Raw genomic sequence first — 22,505 nt, 5'->3', positions numbered from 1 at the left:
AACCCCGTCTCTACCTCCTACCAGCTGAATGATCTTGGGTGAGTTCCCTAAGCTCTCAGCCTCAGTCTCCTCATCCGTAGAATGGGGATAGCAGTGCCCACCTCCTAGGGCTGTTGTGAGGATTACAGAGGCGTTATGGTAACTCACCTCATTGTTATTAGCACGGAGGCCCCTCCCAGCTCTGACATCCTACCACCCTCCGTGGGGCCTGGGGTTTCTGACACACCTGTGCAGTGAGACCCGGGTATCTTCTGATTGGCACAAAAATGAGCATTGAGCACCGCTAATGGGGTCCAGACTCCAAAGAAGGTGGTGATGTTTCTAACAGCGTAAGGCCTGGCCCTGATTGCTCCTGGAGGCTCTGTCCCAGCCCGACCGACATTGGACACGGTCAGAGGAGGCGAGGAAGTGGGGCAGCCCCAGCACGGAGAGGGCCGGGGTTCCTGGGCTGCGTGTCTGCCCTCACGGAGGACCACGCGCTCAGGCCTGACTCTAGTCTCCCCTCCAGCCCGGGGCTGCACTGCAGAGGGTGTGGGATTCAATCCCGTGAGCAAGCAGCTCCGCTCCAGGGCTCTCCAGGGCCCAGAGCAGCTGGTCCTAGTCCCCCAGGGAGACCGGGTGCCCTCAAGGATAAGCCTGTGGCTCAGTGCCCAGACCTGTTAGGACGGTGGTTCCATCTTTGGCTCTCGGGGCCTAAGCACCTCTTCTTCAGGGAGGACGAGGCCAGAGCGTATGGAAGACCTGGCTGCCAGCGAGGGCAACCACCACAGCCCCAAGAAGCCTCCCCTCCCCCCACCCCCACCCCATCCAGCGCCTCTGCCACCCCCCACTCACCATTGGAGGCCGTGAAGTCGATGGCCACTGTGAAGTTGATCTGGGTCCTAGAGGAAGGAGAACAGCAGGGCGTTACCTGGACAGAGGCGGGGCTGGGGGAGGGGAGCAGGGCTGGAGAGCCGGAAGCCTGGGCCCATCAGCCTGCTGCTGGCCGGTGTGTGGTCTTTCCATCTGGAAAGCTGGGATGTAACGCCAGCCTCCCCTCCCCCCACCCCCAAAAGGGCTGATGTGAGCATCACAAGAGCCAGGCGGTGTGAAGCTCTTTGAAGACAACAGATGCTCTGTGTGGGCAAGTGATTAAGCCCAGTTATTTGCTCCCCAAACCCTGCCCCTGGGCCCCCTGAGGCCGCGAAGTAGAGTCTCACTGTGTTCAAATTTGAAGTCAGATTCAGGGTTAAAACTTATTTGACAAAAAAAAGGAGACAAATAGACATTGTCCATCTCCGGAGGGAAGAACAAACATCACCCATGAAGTTGACTTGCCCCCAGTGAACCTGAATCGGACTGAGCCTCAGAGCATCTACCAGTTGTTCACAGGAAGCACAGGGACAGAGGGCACCGCGGGGGGTGCGGCCAGCAAAGGCCAGTCCCTGGCACGTTCTGGAACACCTGCCTAGGGACCAGCAGGAGCGGATCACCTGGGAACGCGGAGGACCCTAAGTCTCCTGCAGACCCATGAATCAGAAACTGTCTGCAGGGTAGGAAGCTCTTAGCAAGCCCCCTCCAGGTGCGGGGTCGTGGGGGCAGGGAACTGATAGAAGAAAAGAGAATTAAGAGACAAATCAACTAACCCCAATACAGGGGTGGGCAAAAGTTGTGAGTACATGAAACACAGTTTATTCTTATATCATTGTTTGTTAATTATTTTATTGTTTATTTGTATTATAACTGTAAACCTACTTTTGCCCACCCCTGTATATGGCTCTTGCCTGGATTTGGGGTTCAAAGAAGCCAATTAAAAACTTTAGAACTCAACTGGGGAAATCTGAACACTGACTAGATATTTAGGAACTTTCAGTTGTCAGGTGTGATTATGATACTTGGTTATATTTGACAGAGAGAGTCCTTAAGTTTCAGAGCACACCCTGAAGTAGTCGGGGGAATGAACTATGTCTAGGATTTGCTTCAAAATGACTGCATGGAAGGGAGAGGGGGTGGAGCAAGATTGGCCAGGAGCTGGTAATGGCAGAATCTGGGCGAAGGGCACCTGGGAGTCATGATATGTCCCCTGTACTTTTGAACGTGTTTGGGATTTTTCCGTAATAAAAAAGGTTAGGTTTTGAGGCTTCAGATTCAGGGCTGAAACTGCTGAGGGTTTGGCTGTTCCGGGTTCTGTGCTGGGTGCTAACAGAACAAAGCTGACAAGACATGAGCCCTTGACAGAGTCTAGTCTCACGGTTCACACGCTGAATGAGCACAGACATCAAGGGAGCGTATTTAAAAGGAAGATCCCAAGGCACCTCTCCCGGGAATGCCAATCCAGCTGGTCTGAGATGGGACCAGAATCTGCTTCTTTAATGAACACCCTCTGGCCTCATCCAGGATGCTGAGAAGTGCAAAGTTTGGCACTGACTGGGATCACACGTGGGGAAACTGTTATGGTGGTTCCAAGTTGGGGCCAGGGATGATGTAAGATGAGACAGGGCTCACCTCACCTGCATTTAGAAGATGGTCCCTATCAGAACCACAGCCCTCTCTCCACCTAGTCACAGCTGGGCTACTGCTCATGGACCCTTTGTCCCCCAGGAAGCATGAAGGACATGGGTAGCAGGAGACCCAAGCCAGGATCTGCTGGCCAGAAACAGTTCTCCCCACATTACTTCGCCCTGGTCTGCTGCCTGGGGCCAGAGCATCTAATGGACTCTAAGCTCTGAGGGAGAAGGAGCCACAAGATGGCAAGAGCCTGGGTCCCTGAGTGACTGTGGAGCATCTCCCCAGCCATCCCTGCCACCCCAAGAATGAAACATAAGCTTTTATTTGTACTAAGCCTTGAGGTTGGAGAATTATTTGTTATAGCAGTTGACTCTATTCACCTGCTGTTCCTTGTCACCTCTCAGGTGGAATACAGAGGCTATGTCTTCATTGGAAGAGGGGACACATTGGCGGGTAAGAGCCTGGCCCCCTGGGCTGCCCTTGGTAGGGTGGTTCTGGCCTGCAGGACTGCAGCTGAGGGCACAGGCAGGCCTTGCTCCTTAAGCAGTTTTCCCTGCTCTGGGTTCTGAAATGACTCAGGGAATGAAGGGACTGGAATGCTGTATCGATGGGAAAGTTCCTCCCTGCAGGCTCACCTCTCCTGCCTAAGGGCACAGCAGGGCAGAACGCAGACTGCTGAGCAACCAGCTCCATCTCTGACATGGGGCAGAGGTGCCCATTCTCTCCCCCACCCCTCCAGGTGGGCAGGGGAGGGCGGGCAGGGAGGAGAGGATCCCTAGACACATGTCGCCATCAGCTGCCTGCCCGGACATGCATGCGGGCTCTCGCCGCCTGGAGCCAGCCTCTCAGGCTCTCCAGCGAGTGCAGAGAGGCGTGGGGCGGGTGCAGGAGGGGAGGGCTAGGGCGGCTCGGTGTTCTAACTTGCCCGGTACTCCAGGCGCCAGCTTTGCGCAGCAGCCGCCCACTGCTGCGGCTCCAGGAGACGTCACAGTGCCCAGCCCTTTAACTCGGCCGTCTCCACCTGCACCCACCCCACCTGCACCCACCCCACCTGCACCCACACCACCTGCACCCACCCCACCTGCACCCACCCCACCTGCACCCACACCACCTGCACCCACCCCACCTGAACCCACCCCACCTGCACCCACCCCACCTGCACCCACCCCACCTGCACCCACCCCACCTGCACCCACCCCACCTGCACCCACCCCACCTGGGCGCCGGAGGCAGGCAGGGAGTCACGACTGTGGAAGAAAGGCAGCAGTCATGACAGGAGGCACCTTGCCACTAGGCCCGCGGCCTCGGGAAAGTTATATAAAGTGAAGATCTGCTGGAGGGGGTCGATGGGGGAAAAGGGGACATATGCAATAATTTCAACAATAAAGATAAAAAATAAAATTAAAAAATAAAATGAAGATCCTCGTTGCCCTGCCCATTGTGCTCTGTACCTTGGTGGTATTATGCAAATGAGAAGGATAAAGAGGATAAGTAGGACTGGAAATTACCAGGTGCTGCGGAATGTACCGGGTGGCTGCTTAGTGGATGGAGAACAGAATGGTTTTGACGAGGGAAGGGAGCAAGGGCAGGGTGGGGAGCAGGCTGAGGGGGGGGAGGGGGGACAGGAGGCCTCCGGGGGACTGTGGGAGGGTGTGTGCTCAGTGGGTAAGGAGAGCTCCCACCTGAGACGGCGGTTCCAGCCGCGGGAGCCGTGGCAGGGAGAGCGGGCGTGGCTTCCCAGGCCCTGCCTTCGCCTCTGCCCTGGAGAACCAGGCAGCCCAGTGCCCACTTGGCTGGGATGAGCCTTTGGCAGCTGCCCTACCTGTCTCCTTTCCAAACAGGTGTAGTTACTCACCTGCCTGCACCTGTGGGCTCTTGGCTACCCACACCCTGGCCTGGCACCTGTCCTTGGCAGAGTCGGCACCTTTTCCATGAGCTGCTGGCTGGAGCCTCCAGGCTTCCCTGGCTGCCTTGGCCCGGACCCTGACACCTCTGGCTCTTCCTGCTCCTTAAATTCGTGTTTGACCAACTGCTGGTCCTGGGACTACTCCCTGGCCCATCCCCCACTCTCTCCTGCCCTTTATGTGTCCCCCACGACACCAGGCAGGCTCATCGCTGCCACGCAGACACACCAGGGGTATCAGAAGCTCAGAGCAGGAAGGAATCTTAGAATTCACCAAACTCCAACCTCTTGTGCTCCCAGGAGGAAACCGATTCCCTGGGAGGGACAGTGACCTGCCAGAGGAATCCAGCAAACTCAGGGCGAAGGGGGTCTGGAGCCTGGGCCTCATGACTCCTCGTCCAGGGCTCTTTCCACCTCCCCAAGCCCTTGGGACTCTAGCATGGAGTCCCCACCACCTCCGGGCTCATCTGGGCACAGGGACCTGGCCTGCCCGGCTGGCTGCATGGCCCAGGAACGCCCTCTGCAGCCAGCTGGCCTCCAGGGCAGGCAGAGCTCTGGGAAGGCAGCCTGGAGCCCAGGATCACAGACTCCAGCCAGGGCCTCGCGGAGGCCAGGGTGGGGCCAGAGCTGCTCCTGCCCTTGTTTGAGGCCCCTTCCCTCTCCCCGAGGCCACGGAAACGGGGCTGCACGTCTTCTCACCCTCCTTTGATGTAGTCGAGAAATGTGCACTCTGACTCCACGGCAAAGGACAGCAGCGTGACCTTGAAAACAAAAGGGAGCTGGTCAGCGGGAGCCTCAGCACGTGCCATGCGCCTTCATCGCTGCAATCGGGGCTCACAGCAGCCCCAGGAAGGGCTGTCATTATCCCCATTTATCCCCAACGAAACTGAGGCTCAACAAGGTGATGCAATGTGCCCAAGGACGCTGCCCGCACGTGGCCAGGTGAGACGGGAACCAGGCCTGTCTGAGCTTGCCATCTTGACCTCAGCGCCAAACTGCAGACCCCATGTGGAGCGGAGTGTGGAGGGCAAGCGTCTTCCTGACACAGTCCTAACACCCGCCAGGCTGGCCAGCTCCACGCTTCCATACTAGTCATCCTCAAACGTGCCTCTCTGATCCACACTTATCTTCAGCCTTACCTGTCCCCTCCCTCTGGCGTCTCTCCAGCCCTACCCTCAACCCTCAACCCTCGTAAGCAGCCTGTCTCTCGGGCGGGGGGGGGGGAGGGGGCTGGCCACCCAGGACCCCCTCTCCCAAGCAGAGGCCTCTTGATCTACGCCCTCTGGCGGCTTTGGCATCAGCTTCGCCGAGACAGGCAGCCACTGGCAGCGGGTCATGATGATGACTTGGGATCTGGGAGACCAGGGAAAGCCTGGCAGCTGAAACCCATTAAATGAGGCAGGCGGGGGAGGGGCCATTTCCCTGCATCACAGACCTCCACTCTAGGATTTGGGGAGCTCCCTGCTCGCTCCCTGCTCCATTCAGCCATCTTCATCAACTCACTAGGTGGGTCCGTAGGGCCTCTGCTTGACAAAGCTGATGAGCCATTCGTCCCCAAAATGAGGGGGTCTGCGAATGCTGAGCTGGGCCTCAGAGACCCCCACCCACGGTGATCACAGCCTGAGGCACCTGGACAAAGCCTCCTTTCACGAGGAATGGACTAGGGCAGTGGCCTCTATGCTGACAATTAGGAGACCCCTTGGGGAGCTTTTAAAACATCTTGTAGCCCGGGGAGGCCCTCACACCAATGGCATCAGGGTTTCTGGGGCAGGGCTCTGGCCCTGGATCTTACTTTAGCTCAGTGGTTCTCAACCTTCTGGCCCTTTATAGTTCCTCATGTTGTGACCCAACCATAAAATTATTTTCGTTGCTACTTCATAACTGTAATGTTGCTACTGTTATGAATTGTTATGTAAATATCTGATATGCAGGATGGTCTTAGGCGACCCCTGTGAAAGGGTCGTTTGACCGCCAAAGGGGTCTCGACCCACAGGTTGAGAACCGCTGCTTAGCTCCTCACAAGAGTCTAAATAAACCTGCAGCCAGAGCTGAACATCCAGGCCCCGGGATGAACTAATTCCCTAACTTGCCAGCCCGTGGATTCACCCAGAGACTTGCTACTCAAAGTGGGGTCCCTGGACCAGCATGGTCAGAATCACCGCGTTACTAGTAAAAAATGCAGAAATGGCCCTAGCTAGTTTGACTCAGTGGATAGAGTGTCGGCCTGTGGACTGAAGGGTCCCAGGTTGGATTCCGGTCAAGGGCACACATGCCTGGGTTACAGGCTTGATCCCCAGTAGAGGGCATGCAGGAGGCAGCTGATCAATGATTCTCTCTCATCATTGATGTTTCTATCTCTCTCTCCTTCTCCCTTCCTCTCTGAAATCGAATATATATATATATATATATATATATATATATATATATATGGCAGAAATGCAGCTTCTTGGCATTTTAACAAGATCCCAGGAGATTCTCTCGTGGTAGGTAGGGTCTGAGAAGCACTAAGCACAGATGGCTGGGCCCAACCTGGAGCCCAGGGAACTTGCCTGGGAATCTGCATTTTAGAAAGCAGACTGGGTGGTTCTTTTTAAGATGAAGACTGGGAAATGCTGCAGCAAAGGGAAGTCAGGAGACCTGGGCACAGCCCTGCGCTGCCCTTAACTCACCGTGTGACCTAAGACAGCACGTCCCCTCTCTGAGCCTCTAAGTAAGAAAGCTGGATGAGGTCAGTGGTTGTCAAACCTTTTTAACACTGTACACCCAATATTTCTCAGCTGCCTCCCAGAGAGGCACCTGGGAACGTGTGGGAGAATTCAGGGGGTCTCGAAATGACTGGGGCTCCGTCGGCAGCTATGGGCTGAGGCCTGGGGTGCACCCCACAACGTAGGGGAAGTCCTGTGAGATGAAGAATGGTCCTGCCTATAACGCCGACAGCATCCCACTGAGAAACCCTGCGGCTTTGGGCAAAGGAAATTCAGGGTGGGGCAGAAGCAGGTTTACAGTCGAGAGCGTGAGAAACAGTTGATTCTTGTACTGTTTATTTATTTATTATTGTGTTGTTTTCCAAATGAACAATTGTAAACCTACTTTTGCCCCACCCTGTATTACTCCACGCCTGTCTGTGAAAGTTACAATCAGAGAAGCCGGGGGTCGCCCCCTGTGGATAAGCAAACCACTGTGCCATTTTTAGGCCTGCATCTCCCCTGTGTCTGTCATTGCCACGCTGTGCAATAAGCAGAGTAGGAATAACTTATCAGCCCCATTTTACAGATGGAGAAAATGAGGGTCCTCAGAGGACCCCCAGAACCCCTGACTAGGGCCTCTTCTGGGTTTAGGGTTGCAGTCTGCCTGACTCAAATGACTAAGTTTCGCTGCATTCGCTGATGTATGGCCCTCTGGAGTGGGAAGGGCCATGAAGGGTAGAACTTGGGCATGTTTGCCCTGCAAAGATACTGGCTTATTCTGTAAATGCATTGTGGGCTCTACCCCAGGGCCTTTGCACATGCTGATTCCTACTAGAATTCTTTTTCCCCAATATCCTCAATACTTGCTTCCTCACCTTCTTTGAATCTCAGCTCAAATGTCACCTGAGAGAAGCTTTCCTTGACTACTTTATATTAAACTAGAGGCTCAGTGCATGAAATTCGTGCATGGGGGTGGGGGGGTCCCTAGGCCTGGCCAGTGATCAGGGCTGACCTGTGGGGCGGTTGGGAGGCCGCCCTCTGGCACCCGCCTTGGCCAGGCTGGCACCACCCACTTGCTAGCCTCACCCCCTGCTGCCAGCAGTCACCTCCCTCTGCGGGGTGACTGGTGGGGTGATGGGGGCCCCCCGCTGGCACCCGCTTTGCCTGGCTTGAGGCCTGTGGGCTGTGGGCAGCTCCTACACTGAGTGTCTGCCCCCCTGGTGGTCAGTGCGCCTCATAGCAACTGTTCAGTTGATTTGCATATTAGGCTTTTATTATATAGGAAGGAAGGAGGATAGTAGTTTTGTCACTGGCATCCCTATCCCTTCACTTTGCTTTTCCCCACAGCACTCATAACCACCTGACACCTGTGGTGTCATAAATAAACAAGTATATTTACTTGTTTCTGCTTCCTCCCACTAGAATATAAATGCCAGTAGGGCCAGGACTTCCATTTATTGATAAATGCATGAAGATCAGTCCCCAGAAGCCGCTGGGCCAGCGTGACCCCAGGATGGTCGCAGGCAAGCAGCGCCCAGCCCGTAGCAGCCGCAGGCTCTGAAGGTAACTTGGGTGCTGACTGCCACCCCCCTTTCCAGCCCGTGACCTTCGCTGAGTCACTTCCCTGCCTGCAGCCTTGGTTTCCTCCGTCATGACAGGGGATGATAACACTGCCTCCCAAGGAAACAACCTGCGAAAAGCACCTCAGTTGGGAATTTCCCGGAGTCAGGGCCCAATCACTGTGCCTCCTTTCCTCTTCCCGCCGCAGGAAGTCCCATGGGAGTTTCTCTCTGGGCTTTCTCAGTCTGAATCACAGAGCCTGCTGTGCTACAGCCTTAAGCGCGCCTTCCCCCTGGGCGGTGGCTCCGGGGCCCCACCCCTCTCCGCCCCCCACTCTCCAGGTCTAGTTCCCACACCGCAGGGGCACACAAACACTCGTGACTCCTGACACCAGGCCCCGCTCCGGGCTCAGCGTCTACCCAGCGGCACAGCGGAGGCCTGGCTACTCACGGTGCCAGAATTCACATATTTCTTTTTCTTCATTTTCTTTTTGGGGTTTACCACCTGCAGGAAAAAACAGTTACCAGGTAAGAAAGAGGCTTCCAAACTGACAGACTGGACCCCTGGGGCTTCCAGGTGGGGGTAGGGATGGGGGTGGGGGGGTTGAGGGGGGAGGGGTGGGGGTGGGGGGAAGAGCCAGGGTGTGGCCCAGACCCTGGAAGCAGAGAAGGCTGAGAAGATCAGCCATCCCGAGAGGAGGCCCAGGCATTTAGATTGAGAGAGCCTGGCATCTAGACTTACGCAACCAGGCTCCCCGATTGGACACAGTGTCCCATAAGCAAACACACCAAGAATAATATTTACTTAACCTCCTTTCCCACTACTTCCCAACACACCCTGCACCCTATGCAGCCAGAGGAGCTCGATGTTGCAAAGGGGCCCTGCCCATGCCTGCCCTGAGCCCGCGCAGGCTGATCTCTCAGCGGGAACCCGCCCCCCACAGCCCGCCCTGCGCCTCCCTGGAGACCCAGCCTTAGGGATCCCTGGGGCCTGTGAGCTCCCTCCCGCCCCCCCACCCCCCACCCCCCGCCCTCACACTGCACTTAGAACCTCCTTAACCGTTCTTCGCGTGTAAACTTTCATTCCAAACCCAACCCATCATCAGAGGAGATACCTCAGCCCTAGCTAGGCATACAGTCGGTGCTAAACAAACATTTCTTGGTGGGTTAACTCGATGGTCTTAACTGGGGGCCCACCCCACCCTTGGAGAGATCTGGCAACGTCTGGAAATATTTGTGGTTGTCACGACTAGGAGAGTAGGCAGAGACAAAGGAGACTGCCAAACACCCTGCGCCCCGTGGGACAGCTCCCCACAGCAAAGTCCTGAGTGTGAGATGGCAGCGGTGTGAGGCGGAGGCCCTGGCTGCTGGGGCACCTGGCCTGGCAGCCCTCCGGAGGCATCGCCTGTGCACCTTGGTACCTAACCTGAGCCTCACCAGCTCTTTTGTGTTTTTTCTGTGCAAGTCTAGGCCCAGCCCTTCCCTAACCTCCGACTGAGCAAAGCAAGATGGCCTCCCCACCTGCTGTCCTTCCCTCTTCCCCCTCTCCTGTCCTTCCTCCTGGGGTCTCTTCTGCCTGGAGGATGCTGAGAGCCACTTAGGACCTCCTGAACTGTTCTTCCCGTGTAAGCTTGGAGACAAGGAAACTCAGGCACAGAGACACCAAGTGCTTTGCCAAAGGGCACGGAGCTGGTCTGGGTAGTGACAGAATTAGGAGCCAGGTTCCTGCCTCAGGCCCCTCGATAAGAAATGCCAACACATTCCTTCACAAATGTTTGCCAGGTGGGGTGGGATGGGGTGGCAGTTCCTCTCCTCTAGAATCTTTACTCCAGTTGGAGAAAGAAGGTATGTCCTCAGAGAGGGGACGAGGGCCACCAAGACCGGGGAGTCGGAAACATGAAGGCGCTGTTCGAAGGAAGGACCATTCCGGGGGGAGCATCGCGGGGGCTCCCTGTGCTGGAGGCACCGCAGGCAGATGCGGAGAGACAGGAAGGACCTGGGCGTGGAGAGGTGGAGGGAGGCATCCCAGTCAGGAGATATTGGGGGGAAAGGAGCGCAAGACTGGGGAGCCACAGGGTGGAAGAGAATAAAGGGGGCGGGCTGGAAGAGAACCTCCAATGCCACCTGAAATGCCGGACCACCACCCAGCAGCGAGCAGGGACTCTGACGACCTCTGAGCTGATGGGGGACGAGGTCACAGCAGGCTCTGGGATGCCGGGGCCTGGTGGAGGTGAGTGCGAGGGGAGGAGGAAGGACACCCAGGGGGGTGTCTACAGATGTTTCCTCATCTGCAACGTGGGAATAAAAGGCAGCTACCTCATGGAGAGATGTAGGGACTAAATGGGTCAATGCAAGGCGGGTGCTCAGGACAGGGTCTGGAATGCAGTAAGTTCTGTGGGCGTGAAGGCTGCTGTTATGTTTTATTACTTCTACTTACTACGCCCACCCCCAGTCCAGGTGACTGGTCTGAGGGCTTCTGGGCGCTGGACCAGGTAATGAGCTATGGCAAAGGAGCGCCATCAGGAAGTGACCACGGATCTTGGCCCCGGGCATGGCTGTGGGGGAAGGAGAGGAGGAGGGGTCGGGCCCCCAGGAAGACACAGAAGGAAGAGCTGGATTTGGGGTGCAGGAGGGACGTTCAGGTGGGAGGGCCAGCAGGCTGTGCAGGTGGCAAGTGCGAGTCAGGGAGCGAAGCCCAGGACGACCCCAATCCTCCCCAGGCAGGAAAGCCGGGTGGTGGCACGGTGCCCACCGTCTTGGGAAGCAGCCTCCGTGTTCAGATGAGGGCGCAGTCGCAGCTCCAATGCTGCCCCGTGCCTCAGTTTCCCCATCTGTCCCAGGAGGGTGTGGAAGTTTGAGAACTGAGTGCCTCTCAAGCTTTTACTCCAAAGTAACCCTCCCAGCTGAAGAGCAGACATGGACTCCTGGGGATCTGGGCGTCACCCCGAGATCAGGCCATAAGCACATTTCTTTGAAGTCTTCTGTGTTTTCTTTAAATTGGCCACTATTCCACATTACCACTCTCTAATTATAACTGTTTTAATATTAAAGCAACGTTTTGTTCTCAGATCTTCCTGCGAAGTGGCCCTGAAGAGACGCCCTGTTTATCCTGAGGTTTCGTGCACTCCCCACCCATGTACCAGCCTCACCCGCCCTCAGGTTCCATGAGGGGGACCAGCGCCCCCTACGGGTCAGGCCAGGAACCTCCCAAGCTCTGGGCTGGAGTTCTAAGCCTGCCTATTCCTCTCCCTCTCTTCACACCCTGAGTCCCCAGGGCCCCCAGCGCCCATCTGGAGTCTGCCCTCCTGTACCAGGGGTCAGGGAGTGGCTCCCAGGAGCCAGGAGATGCTCTGGCTCTGGGGAGACGACAGTGAATGAGACACCGCCCGCACCCAGAGGCAGCCCCTGCGTGGATGAATCCACGAGGCCCAGCCAGCAAGCAGGGCCAGAGAGCATCGATGGCCCAGTGGACTCAAAGCGGGTGGGCAGAGGGAAGGGCTGGGGCCAGACCCTAGGGGCCTCGTGGGGTGATATGTGCGCCCACAGATTGCAGGTCGCTGCGGCAGGGCACAGTTGGAGGAGCTGGGACTTTGCCCCTGTAGGGCCTCGGCTGGGGTGGGCGTCTTTCTGAATCTCCTCCCGTCCCCAGCGCCAGTGAACCAGGCTGCGGTGGGGGGTGGGGGGTGGGACTTACAACCAGGCTTGAAGCGGCAGCGATGTGGTCAGGTGACCATGTTGGAGGAGCACTCAGGTTACTGAGTGGATGGAAGGAGGCAGGAAGGCCGTTAGGGGCCGTTGCAAAACCTACTGAGGGGAGATGACAGTGGGGTGGACGGGAAGGACGGGAACAAATATCGGCATATTCCGCTGGTTGGAAGTAGGGTGCAGCCATGGATGGCGAGGGGCCACAGTCGTCAAGGGGGCTCCAGGTGCTGTGGCCCCCGTGGTGGCGGCACAGGCTGGCCAGGGGCGGGAGGGCCGCGGGGAGGCTGTGGCCGCTGCGTTGGGTTTGGGAAGGCCGAGTCCGCGGAGCGGCCCGCAGACAGCTGGACGTACAAGTTGGACCGGGTCACGCTGGGGCCCCAGACGACGGTCCCCCCCGAAGAGGCCTGTGCTGTCTTCAGGCCTCCCAGTGACACCCCGCAGTGCAAGGACCCTCCGCGGCCGCCTGAGGCCATTCCTTTCTGCCTGACGGCCTTTCAACGGGAACAGCGCCCAGTTCATCTGGTCGATGACAAGGGAGCAGGGATCCTCGACCAAGAAAACAAGTCACCCAACCTTTCTGCTAACTGGGAGACCATGCCCCTTCTGTCTGTCAAGCTCCCTTAGAAGCCAGACTCCCACTGATCTGTTCCCTTCCCTCCCCTCCCCTTCTCTTCCATTCCCTTCCCATCCCTAAAAATCTCCCTAAAGGAAGCCAGAGAGAGACAGAGCCTGCTTCTCTGTCTGGGTGGGAGATGGGCAGAGAACGAAGCCTTCCCTGTGAAGAATTCAAAGGAATCCCCCCTCCCCCCCCGCCCACTCCATCTTCATAATGGCCTTGTTCAACTGAAGCCAGTGTGTGGACGTCTAAGAAGCACCTACTGTGTGCCCAGCAGTGGCCAGACGACCGTGGAGAGAGGCAGCCAAGAGGGCTATCACCTGCCCTTGGGGGGCTTCGGGGCAGTTGGAACACAAGACCTGCCCGCTCAGAACAGAGATGCAGGGGGAGGGGGAGGATGGAGGACTCAGATTCGGTGACGGGAGTCGAAGCCAGCTCTGCAGCCTCCCCAGCCGAGCGCTGCTAACGTGAGGTGAGAGCCCGCTCGTGGGGTGGTTGTGAGATGCCCATCTCCTGGCGCCCAGGACGCTGGGAGACAGCGCTGACGTCATGCCCACTCGGCCGGCCTTGTTCTGGTAGCTCATTTAATTCTCCGAGGCCTTGCAGAGTGCTTCAGGAGCCTGGCCAAGCTCACAGGCCCATGTGAGGCAGAGCCAGGCTACGAGCTCCAGCAGCAGCTCGGACGGGAAGCCAGCACTGGAGCAGGAGGTGAGCTGGACTGGAAGGTGGGAGGGCCCCCCAGAGGGAGCACACACACTAGCAAGGGTTCAGCCGCGGGCACTGGCCTTCGAGGGCAAACTCCATTTTCTCCAGAGAGATGGTGCCTCGCCCCAGGCTCTCCAGCCCTGCCAGGGGCACCCTGGCTCCTGTTCCTCTGAGCCCTCCCTCCAGAAAAGGCCTGGACCTGCTCTCATCGAAGGCAGAGGGCCATCTTGACCTCAGGACCTCGGCTCTCAGGCCTGGAACCCTCTGATACTGTCCCCCACCTTCTGCCTCACCCCCACTTCCATCCCACACCTTGTTGGGAGTACTCATTTTGGGGGGCACTCTAGCTCAGAGATTTGAAGTCAGATCAGCCTAGGCCAGTGGTCGGCAAACTGTGGCTCGCGAGCCACATGCGGCTCTTTGGCCCCTTGAGTGTGGCTCTTCCTAAGCCTTAGGAGTACCCTAATTAAGTGAATAACAATGTATCTACCTATATAGTTTAAGTTTAAAAAATTTGGCTCTCACAAGAAATTTCAATCGTTGTACTGTTGCTATTTGGCTCTGTTGGCTAATGAGTTTGCTGACCACTGGTCGGCTGTTTGCCCCTGGATTCCGCCATCTACTGAAATGTGCCTTTGGGCAAGTCCCCTGACTTTGCTGAGACTGAGTCTCCTTAACTGTAGGATGAGACAAGAACACCCATCTCACAGGAGAACCTGCGAAACCCAGCCCTGCACATGCTCCCTGAGGCCTCAGTGGCTGGGAGCTACGTAACATCGGGCACACCCCAGGCTTCGGGCGCCCGCCTCACCTCGTAGATGTTGAACTGGCTCTGCCCGCGGGCCAGCTCCCGGTAGCTGGTGGTGAACTCCCCGATGAAGTCGTGGCTGCAAAGGAAGGCTCTGCTGAGACCTGTGCCCACCCCACCTCTCGCGTGCCCCCTGGCTCTCCATCCCGCCCAGGCCTCTTCTCCAGGGCACATGCCAGCTGGGAGGCTGGGTCCCTGGGGAGGAGTCCAGTGTCACCCACGGAGCAAACATCCAACGGTCAAGGAGCAGAGGGCAGGGCCCCAGGGGACGGGACCCATTTCTACTTGGATTCCTGTTTGAACAAACCAGCAACAAACGGTATTTGGGTGACAACTAGGGAAATGTGAATAGGAAATGAATATTAGAAGGTATTCAAGACTTACTGTTCAAAGTGTCAGGTGTGATAATGGCATTCATAGTTACGTAGGAAATGCCCTCATTTTTTTAGACATTCCCAATGAGATATTTAGAGATAAAAATGCCGTGATGTCTAGAATTTAAATTACATCAACAAAACACAAATAAAGCAAACATGGCAACGTGTCACACTTGTTAGGTTCAGGTGATAGGCTTAACAGTGTTCATTAAGCTCTTCTCTAGTTTTCTGGAGATTTGTCACTTCTCCAATAACACTTGTTGAAAGGACACTTAGCCCTCTGTCCATGGAGGCCCTGGCGGTGTTTTCTGCAGTGTCTGCACCGTCGGGGGCCCTGTGTGGGCGTTTATATTAAGTGCAGCAAAACCTCGTACAAAGCGGAACTGCGACCCCCGCTGTGGCTGGCTGCCTTTGACCTTCACGTGCTGGCCTGGGCTGCCTGCTGGAGGGTGATGCCGGGAGGTGCCCTGCCCCGCCGTGAGCACACACCGTATTTTCCCTACAGATTTACAGCTCTCCCCATGCAGACTGTGAGCTCCTTGGTGGTGGGAACCAATGGCATCTGGTGGCTGTCCCCTGCTTTCTCAGTAAAAGAGAAGTAGGGAGAACTCCAGGGTAAGATGAGATAAATCATGGGAGCAAATAGGAAGCCGACTGGCCTGTGATGTGGTTAAAGAGGACGGGCGTGGCCCATGGGAGTTCCCTGGGGGGTGTAGGCACCAGCCGGCTCTACAGGAAGGTCTCAGGGGAAGGTAAGCTCCTGGGAAGGGGCTTGGGCCTGACTTAGAGCTGCGTTTGCACAGCCTGTGCCACGCCCCTGTCCACACCACAGACTTGAGAGGACCAGCGGAGACACGGGGTGTAAAGCCCCTCTCTGCCCCGCTACTGCCTGAGAATGGAGGGGCCACAAAGGTGGGGGGGCGGTGCCTGGATTTGGATCAATAGACAAGGAGGAGCCGGTGAGGGTTCTGGACGGAAGCCTTCGTGTCCTGTCTGTGACTTCCCAGCGACCCTGCTCCTTGGGGAGAGAGAAGGGGAGGGAACCGCCCTGCACTGGCCAGGCTGGGCCCTCCCCAGGCACCGCCTCGCTGCTCAGGTCCCTCCCTGTGCGGCCAGCTTCCCTCCCCACTGCCGAGCTCCTCCTCCACGCTCGGTCCCCCCACAAGGCTGAGCTCCCAGGGGATGAGTCCCAGGGCTCCGGGCACCTTTCTCTAGACCTCACGACAGGCACGTTTCAGAAACCCCAGGGCCTCCCGCTGGGGGAGGTGTTAGGCACCTGCCCGCAGCTGTCTGAGGAAAAGAGGCCCCTCATGTCCTTCGCACCGTGCCCCGCGGGACCAAGGTCCTCTGGTGTCCGGGGAGCCGGGCCGGGGCCGTCACGGGGCAGTGGACGGCCCTCAGGAAAACCCAGGCCTCAGTCCCAGGTGAGGGCGGGGCCCATCCTCCCCTGTGGCTGCCCCATCCTTGTTCCCCTTTGCCCTTCGGCCTGCTTACCTGCCATCTCGATCCCAGTCGTACACCTCCACCTTGATGGTCCTGTGGGACAAAGGGTCCGTGGTGGGATGGGCTTGACCCAACATCCACGTCACCTGAGGACGGGGCCCGTCTCATGCTCCCGGGCCAGAGAGGATGCTGGGACATCCACCAGAAGACAGGGCCCTTCTCATGCTCCCGGGCCAAAGAGGATGGGGGGACATCCACCAGAAAGACAGGGCCCTTCTCATGCTCCCGGGCCAGACAGGATGCTGGGACATCCACCAGAAGACGGGGCCCGTCTCATGCTCCAGGCCAGAGAGGATGCTGGGACATCCACCAGAAGACAGGGCTCTTCTCACACTCCAGGCCAGGGAGGGTGCTGGGACATCCACCAGAAAGACAGGGCCCTTCTCATGCTCCGGGCCAGAGAGGATGGGGGGACATCCACCAGAAGATGGGGCCCTTCTCATGCTCCCGGGTCAGAGAGGATGCTGGACATCCACCAGAAAGACAGGGCCCTTCTCATGCTCCGGGCCAGAGAGGATGGGGGGACATCCACCAGAAGATGGGGCCCTTCTCATGCTCCCGGGTCAGAGAGGATGCTGGGACATCCACCAGAAGACGGGGCCCGTCTCATGCTCCAGGCCAGAGAGGATGCTGGGACATCCACCAGAAAGACAGGGCCCTTCTCATGCTCCCGGGTCAGAGAGGATGCTGGGACATCCACCAGAAGACGGGGCCCGTCTCATGCTCCAGGCCAGAGAGGATGCTGGGACATCCACCAGAAAGACAGGGCCCTTCTCATGCTCCGGGTCAGAGAGGATGCTGGGACATCCACCAGAAAGACAGGGTCCTTCTCATGCTCCGGGCCAGAGAGGATGCTGGACATCCACCAGAAAGACAGGGCCCTTCTCATGCTCCCAGGCCAGAGAGGATGCTGGGACATCCACCAGAAAGACAGGGCCCTTCTCATGCTCCCGGGCCAGAGAGGATGCTGGGACATCCACCAGAAGACGGGGCCCTTCTCATGCTCCCGGGTCAGAGAGGATGCTGGACATCCACCAGAAAGACAGGGCCCTTCTCATGCTCCCGGGTCAGAGAGGATGCTGGGACATCCACCAGAAGACGGGGCCCGTCTCATGCTCCTGGGCAGAGAGGATGGGGGGACATCCACCAGAAGATGGGGCCCTTCTCACACTCTGGGCCTTCAGTGAGAGGCAGCAGCCCGAGACACAAAGGAACTATCTTGAGTCCTTTTAGCAAAAGTCTTAGGGACAGAGGCAGCCCCAGAGCTGTGCAGGGACTTTCCCGAATGTCAGGGAGGATATGGAAAAACATCTCAGACTTCAGTTCCCCCTGCCTTCTGCGTGCCCATCCCAGATTGGGCACAAGTCCCAGCAGGAAACCGCACAATGAATGTATGAGGGGCGGGGCCGTCGTAGTGGGGGGTGCTGCTCCCTGATCTCAGGCCTAAGCAGGGGTGAGCTCTCCTGCAGCAGGGCTCAGGGCCGTGGGGGCTGAGTGGTGGGAGGCAGCCTGCGTGCCAGGGAGGGGCCCAGGGCCCGGCTCGGGATGGCCTGCTGAGCAGTTCCATGCCACGACTGGCTCCTGAGTGAGGGTGTAATTATCTTCACATTTTCGCCCGGCTGCTTTAATTAGTTTGTTTTGACTCCTGTGCATGGGGCTGGGCTCTGGAAGCCCATTTTATTTTTAGCCTGTTTCCATGGCAGCAGGTTAGCGGACCAGAGGCAGAGGAGGGAGGTGGAAGGCTGCAGGTTAACCCTTGGTGCCAGTGGTCCTCCAGGGATGCCCAGGGAGGGGGAGCCGCCGGGGTCCCACTGCAGGGTCAGGGTCTGGGGAGGTCTCCAGCCGTCAGTTCTAAGTGGGGCACGCAGAGGCGGCTGCCGGGGCCTGCTTTCCATTAGCATCTCATCATCTCGCCACGCATGGCTGTGGCCGTCTCCTGGGGTCTCTGAGGACTCAGCCTCGGGGCTCCACAAGCCCAGAAGGAGGCGCTGTGTGCCTTCGGATGAGCCTCCGTGGGTGTGTAGGGGCAGGCTGCGGATTCCCTGCTGGGGCAGACACTGCGCTGGAATGAAGGAATGCCCGTAGGTTGTGCATCCATTGGGTTTCTGTTACTAAGATGCAAAATGAGGGCGGGGGGCACAGAAGCCCCCCATTTAAAGGAACCCTGTAAATTCTTGTGAGAAGCAAGAACAATGTCTCTCTGAGGTGAATTATCGTGGAAAGAAAATAAACGAAGCCCCTGGAGGTGGGCGGGTGAGCGGAAAGAGTGGGAAGAGGCTGGGGGAGGACTGGGTGTAGGCTGCTAGCTGGGGGCCCGGGGCTGTCACTCAACCTCTGTGAGCCACGAGCCCGCGTGTTAAAGCAGGGATAATCATGTTCTCACAGAAGAGCTGCAAAGACACGCTGGTGGAACCTGCCTGGCACGCATTGGGCGCTATAAAAAGGCCCCTTCTCTCCCCTGGAGCATGCGGCCATATGCGAGTCATTTTCATATGAAATTTACTTAGATCAGGGACACCCAAACCTGGGTACCTGACCTGCACCTTCTGGTTCCTGGATGACAAGGCTGGAAGTGACCTTAGTGGCACCCACGCCTGCCCGCCTGATAGGTCACAGGAGCTTTTCAGACACACAGACCCCAGGCCCCGTTCTCAGCAGCTCCGGGCAGGGCACCGGAGGGTCTGAGCCAGGACCCTGCCCCACAGTTTCCCAGTCCTTCCCTAGAGCCCTCCAGCTCTGCGGGGGACGGGGGGGGGGGGGGACTCAGGGACCCCAGGAAAGAGTGCCTCTCCTCGGATCACTCACACCAGCCTCTCAGGTGAGGGAGCAGTGACAGCCACGTGCTCCGAGGCTGTAGGAGGACCCCGGTCACGGCCACAGCTGGGACACCCACATATCACTGGGGAGATTTTTTAATAATCGCAGGGCCAGCGGGCCTGAATTAGCCTAGATAGGACTCAGGCACGGGGAGCTTGAGAAGTCCCCTGGCTGATGCTGTTCAGCCAGAGCCCCTGACCTCCCTGGTTTCAACCTGGATTGCACATTGGGTGCCTGAGAGCTTTAGCAATCCATGCAGATGCCTCAGATGCCCATACCTCCCCCCAACACCCACCCCCCGAGACTCAGAATCAAAGGATCTGGGTGCACCTGGCAGGGGACTTGCTTAAAGCTCCTCTGGGGATTTGAACTTGTAGCTGAGGTGGAGACACTGAGTGTGAGATTCCTGTGCAATCGAGGCTCCAGGGACAGCGCATGCAGCCCAGGGTCCGATTATCTGGGAGGCTGCAAACTCCAGGCGAGGGGGAGAAGGAAGTGAGAGAAACGCTGCCCAGGGACAGAGAAAGCAGGCACAAGCTGGATACAGCTGTGACTACTCTGCTGACAGCTCTGTCGCTGTCCAGCCCTGGCTGGGCCACACAAGTCACCTCACATGCCCCCTTAGGGCTGCAGCCTTGGCTCCCAACCCCTTAGCTCAGGTCCAACAAAGGCTTGTGTCGGACCAACTGTGACTTCTGGGGACAGCACCCCAGAGATGTGGGTGTGGGACAAGGAAATGGGCCTCTGCTGCCCACACACGAACATCTGATTTAGCAAAAAGGGCTCCGGACACAGAGCCCTGGTCTGAGAGATGGAGCAGGTGGGCAGGGAGGACTGCAGCTCTGGTGGCAACCCCAGCTCTCCAGCCAAGAGCTGGGTGGCAGTGCCCAACTGGCTTAGCCTCGGAGACTCTGTTTACGCCTCTGTGAAATGGTATCACAGCCACTGGGGGTTGCTGTGAGAAGTCAGCTACGTTCTCCTCGCGGCAGCACCGGACACCTGTGGTTCTGAAACATCCAGCCTTTTCCCCAAGCTCCTGTCTCCCAAAAAGCTCCCATTCACACGAAGCTGCCAGCTCCACCCGGCCAGGTTCGCTGCTGCACCCTCAGCCCCGGGACCAGCGCCTCGCACATACGAGGGGACATACGTGGTCTGATTAAATGCCATACCTGCCCTCTGAGAACTTCTATCCCCTGGTGAGGTGGGCCCTCCCTCCCCGGAACCACAGGGGAGGCCCAAGTGAGCGGCTTTCCCCGCAGCAGGCAGCCTGTCAGCAGCAGCACCAGGCCCGCGTGGGAGCCAGTGCCTGTGGGTCCCGGGACGCCTGGGGCGGAGTGCCAGAGCTGGGCATGCGTGAGCCTCGGCAGGACAGAGGGTGAGGGACACGGTAGAGACGCCCAGCCTCCCCCGGCTCACCCAGCAGCTCTATCTATAGTCTCCCAGGAGCCGCACAGACCTGCCTCCTAATAGGCCTCTCCGGGCACCAGGATGTACATCCTACTGCTGCTTACAAGGCCCCGGGCTGACAGGCCCCGGGCTGACAGGCCCCGAGGGGTTTGCCCTAAACTGACAATCAGAGAGGTTCCAGGGCAGACGAGGAGTGGGGGTGCCCACTGGGCAGGCAGCGAGACCGGATGGCGGGGGACGGCAAGGTGCCTCTGTCCAAGGTTAGCCTCTGCGGGTGTGTGTGCGGGGGGCGGGGGTGATGGCAGGATGACACACTCCCAACGGAGGTCACCGGGCTGGCCTGGCCCCTCCCGGCGCTCAGCGGGTGGTGGGTTCAAAGGAGAAGCCGCTGGTTCTTCAGGGGGCAGACAGAGTGTGACGCTCCAGAGATGTGAGCGCCCCCACCTCCCCCTCTGCACCCTCTTAAAATCACTCATTCAAATCCAGGTGTGAGTGAATGACAGCAGCCAACCAGGGGAGTCTGGTTTAATGAGGACAAACGCTCAAGTCACAGAATGTTCTAGGAGAGAGGAGGGGGCTCTGGGAAGGCAGGGAAGTGCCTCCTGTCATCACCCACTTCACCCGCTGGAGGCTGGACGGGCCCTGACCCTCCTGCCACGGCCTCTGCCGCCAGCCCTGCTCGGCTGGGGCACTTGAGTTCGGCCTCGTGTGGACTGGAGACAAGCAGAGGGGGGCCCCAAACCCCAGGGCCAGCCCGGAGGTAGCTCTGGAAGGAGAACTGTCCCGTCTCCGTGCCCTGCCAGTTCCATAATCTCCGGTCCTCCCCGCCCCGTCTGTGAAACGGGGGTCACCAGCACCCACCTTCCGGGGTACTGTGAAATCTAACTCACAAATCAGATCATGTATTGCAGCCAATCAGGACACAATCTGGTCCATGCCCTAAAGACTCTGTAATCACAACAATAGTAACTGTCTCCCGACCCCCATCATTCCCAGGAACGCCCCTTCTCCAGGACCCTTGGTCCCCACCCTCCGGGCGCTCTTCTCACCACAGTAGCTGGCACTTCTGCCTGAACCCCCCTCTCAGCTCCCTGGCCACGGCCGCCCTCCTCCTGGTCGCCTCCTGTCTCTGACCACTGCGGCGGCCCTGCCCCCAGGGCCTCCAGGGGACTCCCAGACCTCGGTCCCCTCTCCTCAGCAGAGCACCCCCGTGCTGTCCAGCAGCCACGACTCTGCTCCCTGCCACACTTCCCGCCTTTGCTACAGGGGCCTTTGCTGTTATTATTATTACCCGTCTGTCTCCTGCCCTGGCCCGGGAGCAACCTGAGAGGGAGGCATGGGTCTGGCAGCTCAGGGCGCCCATGGCCCCCAGCACGGTGCTCTGTGCCAGGCTGGTGCGGGAGACGCAGCTGCTGGATTCGCCCGAATGCGAATGCGTCTGTGAGGCTTTAAAGAGGTTCCCCCGCCCTGAGAGGGCCTCCCAGACGCCTGTGTGCCCCAGTGGCTGTTGGTACATGGGTTACCCTAGGGCTGGGCCCAGCAGCCTGCTCACTTTCGCCCAGCAGTGTGACATGCCTGGCCCCTCCATTAATACTGCTGTCAATCATGTCTCGGTCGATCTATTCCCGGCTGTGGAGCAGGGCCCCAGCTGCCCGCCACCCTGGGGGCAGAGTCGGGGCTCAGCCAGGGAGGGAGATGGGAGCCTGCCTGGGTTTCCCCGTGACCAGCACCCCCTTCCCCTCCGCCCCCGCACCTTCACCTCCTCCAATGGCTGGACGGAGCGCCCAAGCCACTGAGCCTCACTGCCCTCCTCACCATCCCAACAAGCTGGGTTCTGAGACCCTGGGAGTCCCTTCCTAGGAATGCAGAAGTTGTGGGGGGAGGCGGTCAGCTGGATCCCCAAAACCTCTGGGCAGTGGGCTAAAGACCCT

The 22,505-nt window shown here is 58.3% G+C and overlaps 1 protein-coding gene and 1 long non-coding RNA gene across 3 annotated transcripts in view; one reads left to right on the top strand and one right to left on the bottom strand.

The window, feature by feature from the left end:
* The window catches only part of CPNE5 (copine 5), an 85,192-nt gene that overhangs the window by 5,641 nt on the left and 57,046 nt on the right, over positions 1-22,505 (bottom strand). For both annotated transcript variants that reach the window (XM_036317588.1, XM_036317590.1), the window contains exons 12-16: positions 16,342-16,383; positions 14,474-14,549; positions 9,088-9,141; positions 5,090-5,151; positions 835-881 (exon numbers count right to left, since the gene is read on the bottom strand). In XM_036317588.1, coding sequence (XP_036173481.1) covers positions 835-881; positions 5,090-5,151; positions 9,088-9,141; positions 14,474-14,549; positions 16,342-16,383 — 281 coding nt within the window. The remainder of the gene's footprint in view (positions 1-834; positions 882-5,089; positions 5,152-9,087; positions 9,142-14,473; positions 14,550-16,341; positions 16,384-22,505) is intronic.
* On the top strand, positions 8,842-15,141 carry LOC118660333. The gene is made up of 4 exons (XR_004968871.1): positions 8,842-9,164; positions 10,102-10,866; positions 11,705-13,665; positions 14,346-15,141. It is a non-coding gene; the product is annotated as an uncharacterized LOC118660333 (long non-coding RNA).

The sequence above is a fragment of the Myotis myotis genome, unplaced genomic scaffold (assembly GCF_014108235.1).
Source record: "Myotis myotis isolate mMyoMyo1 unplaced genomic scaffold, mMyoMyo1.p scaffold_m19_p_7, whole genome shotgun sequence".
NCBI lineage: Eukaryota > Metazoa > Chordata > Mammalia > Chiroptera > Vespertilionidae > Myotis > Myotis myotis.
This window is presented reverse-complemented; position numbering and strand designations above follow the sequence as displayed.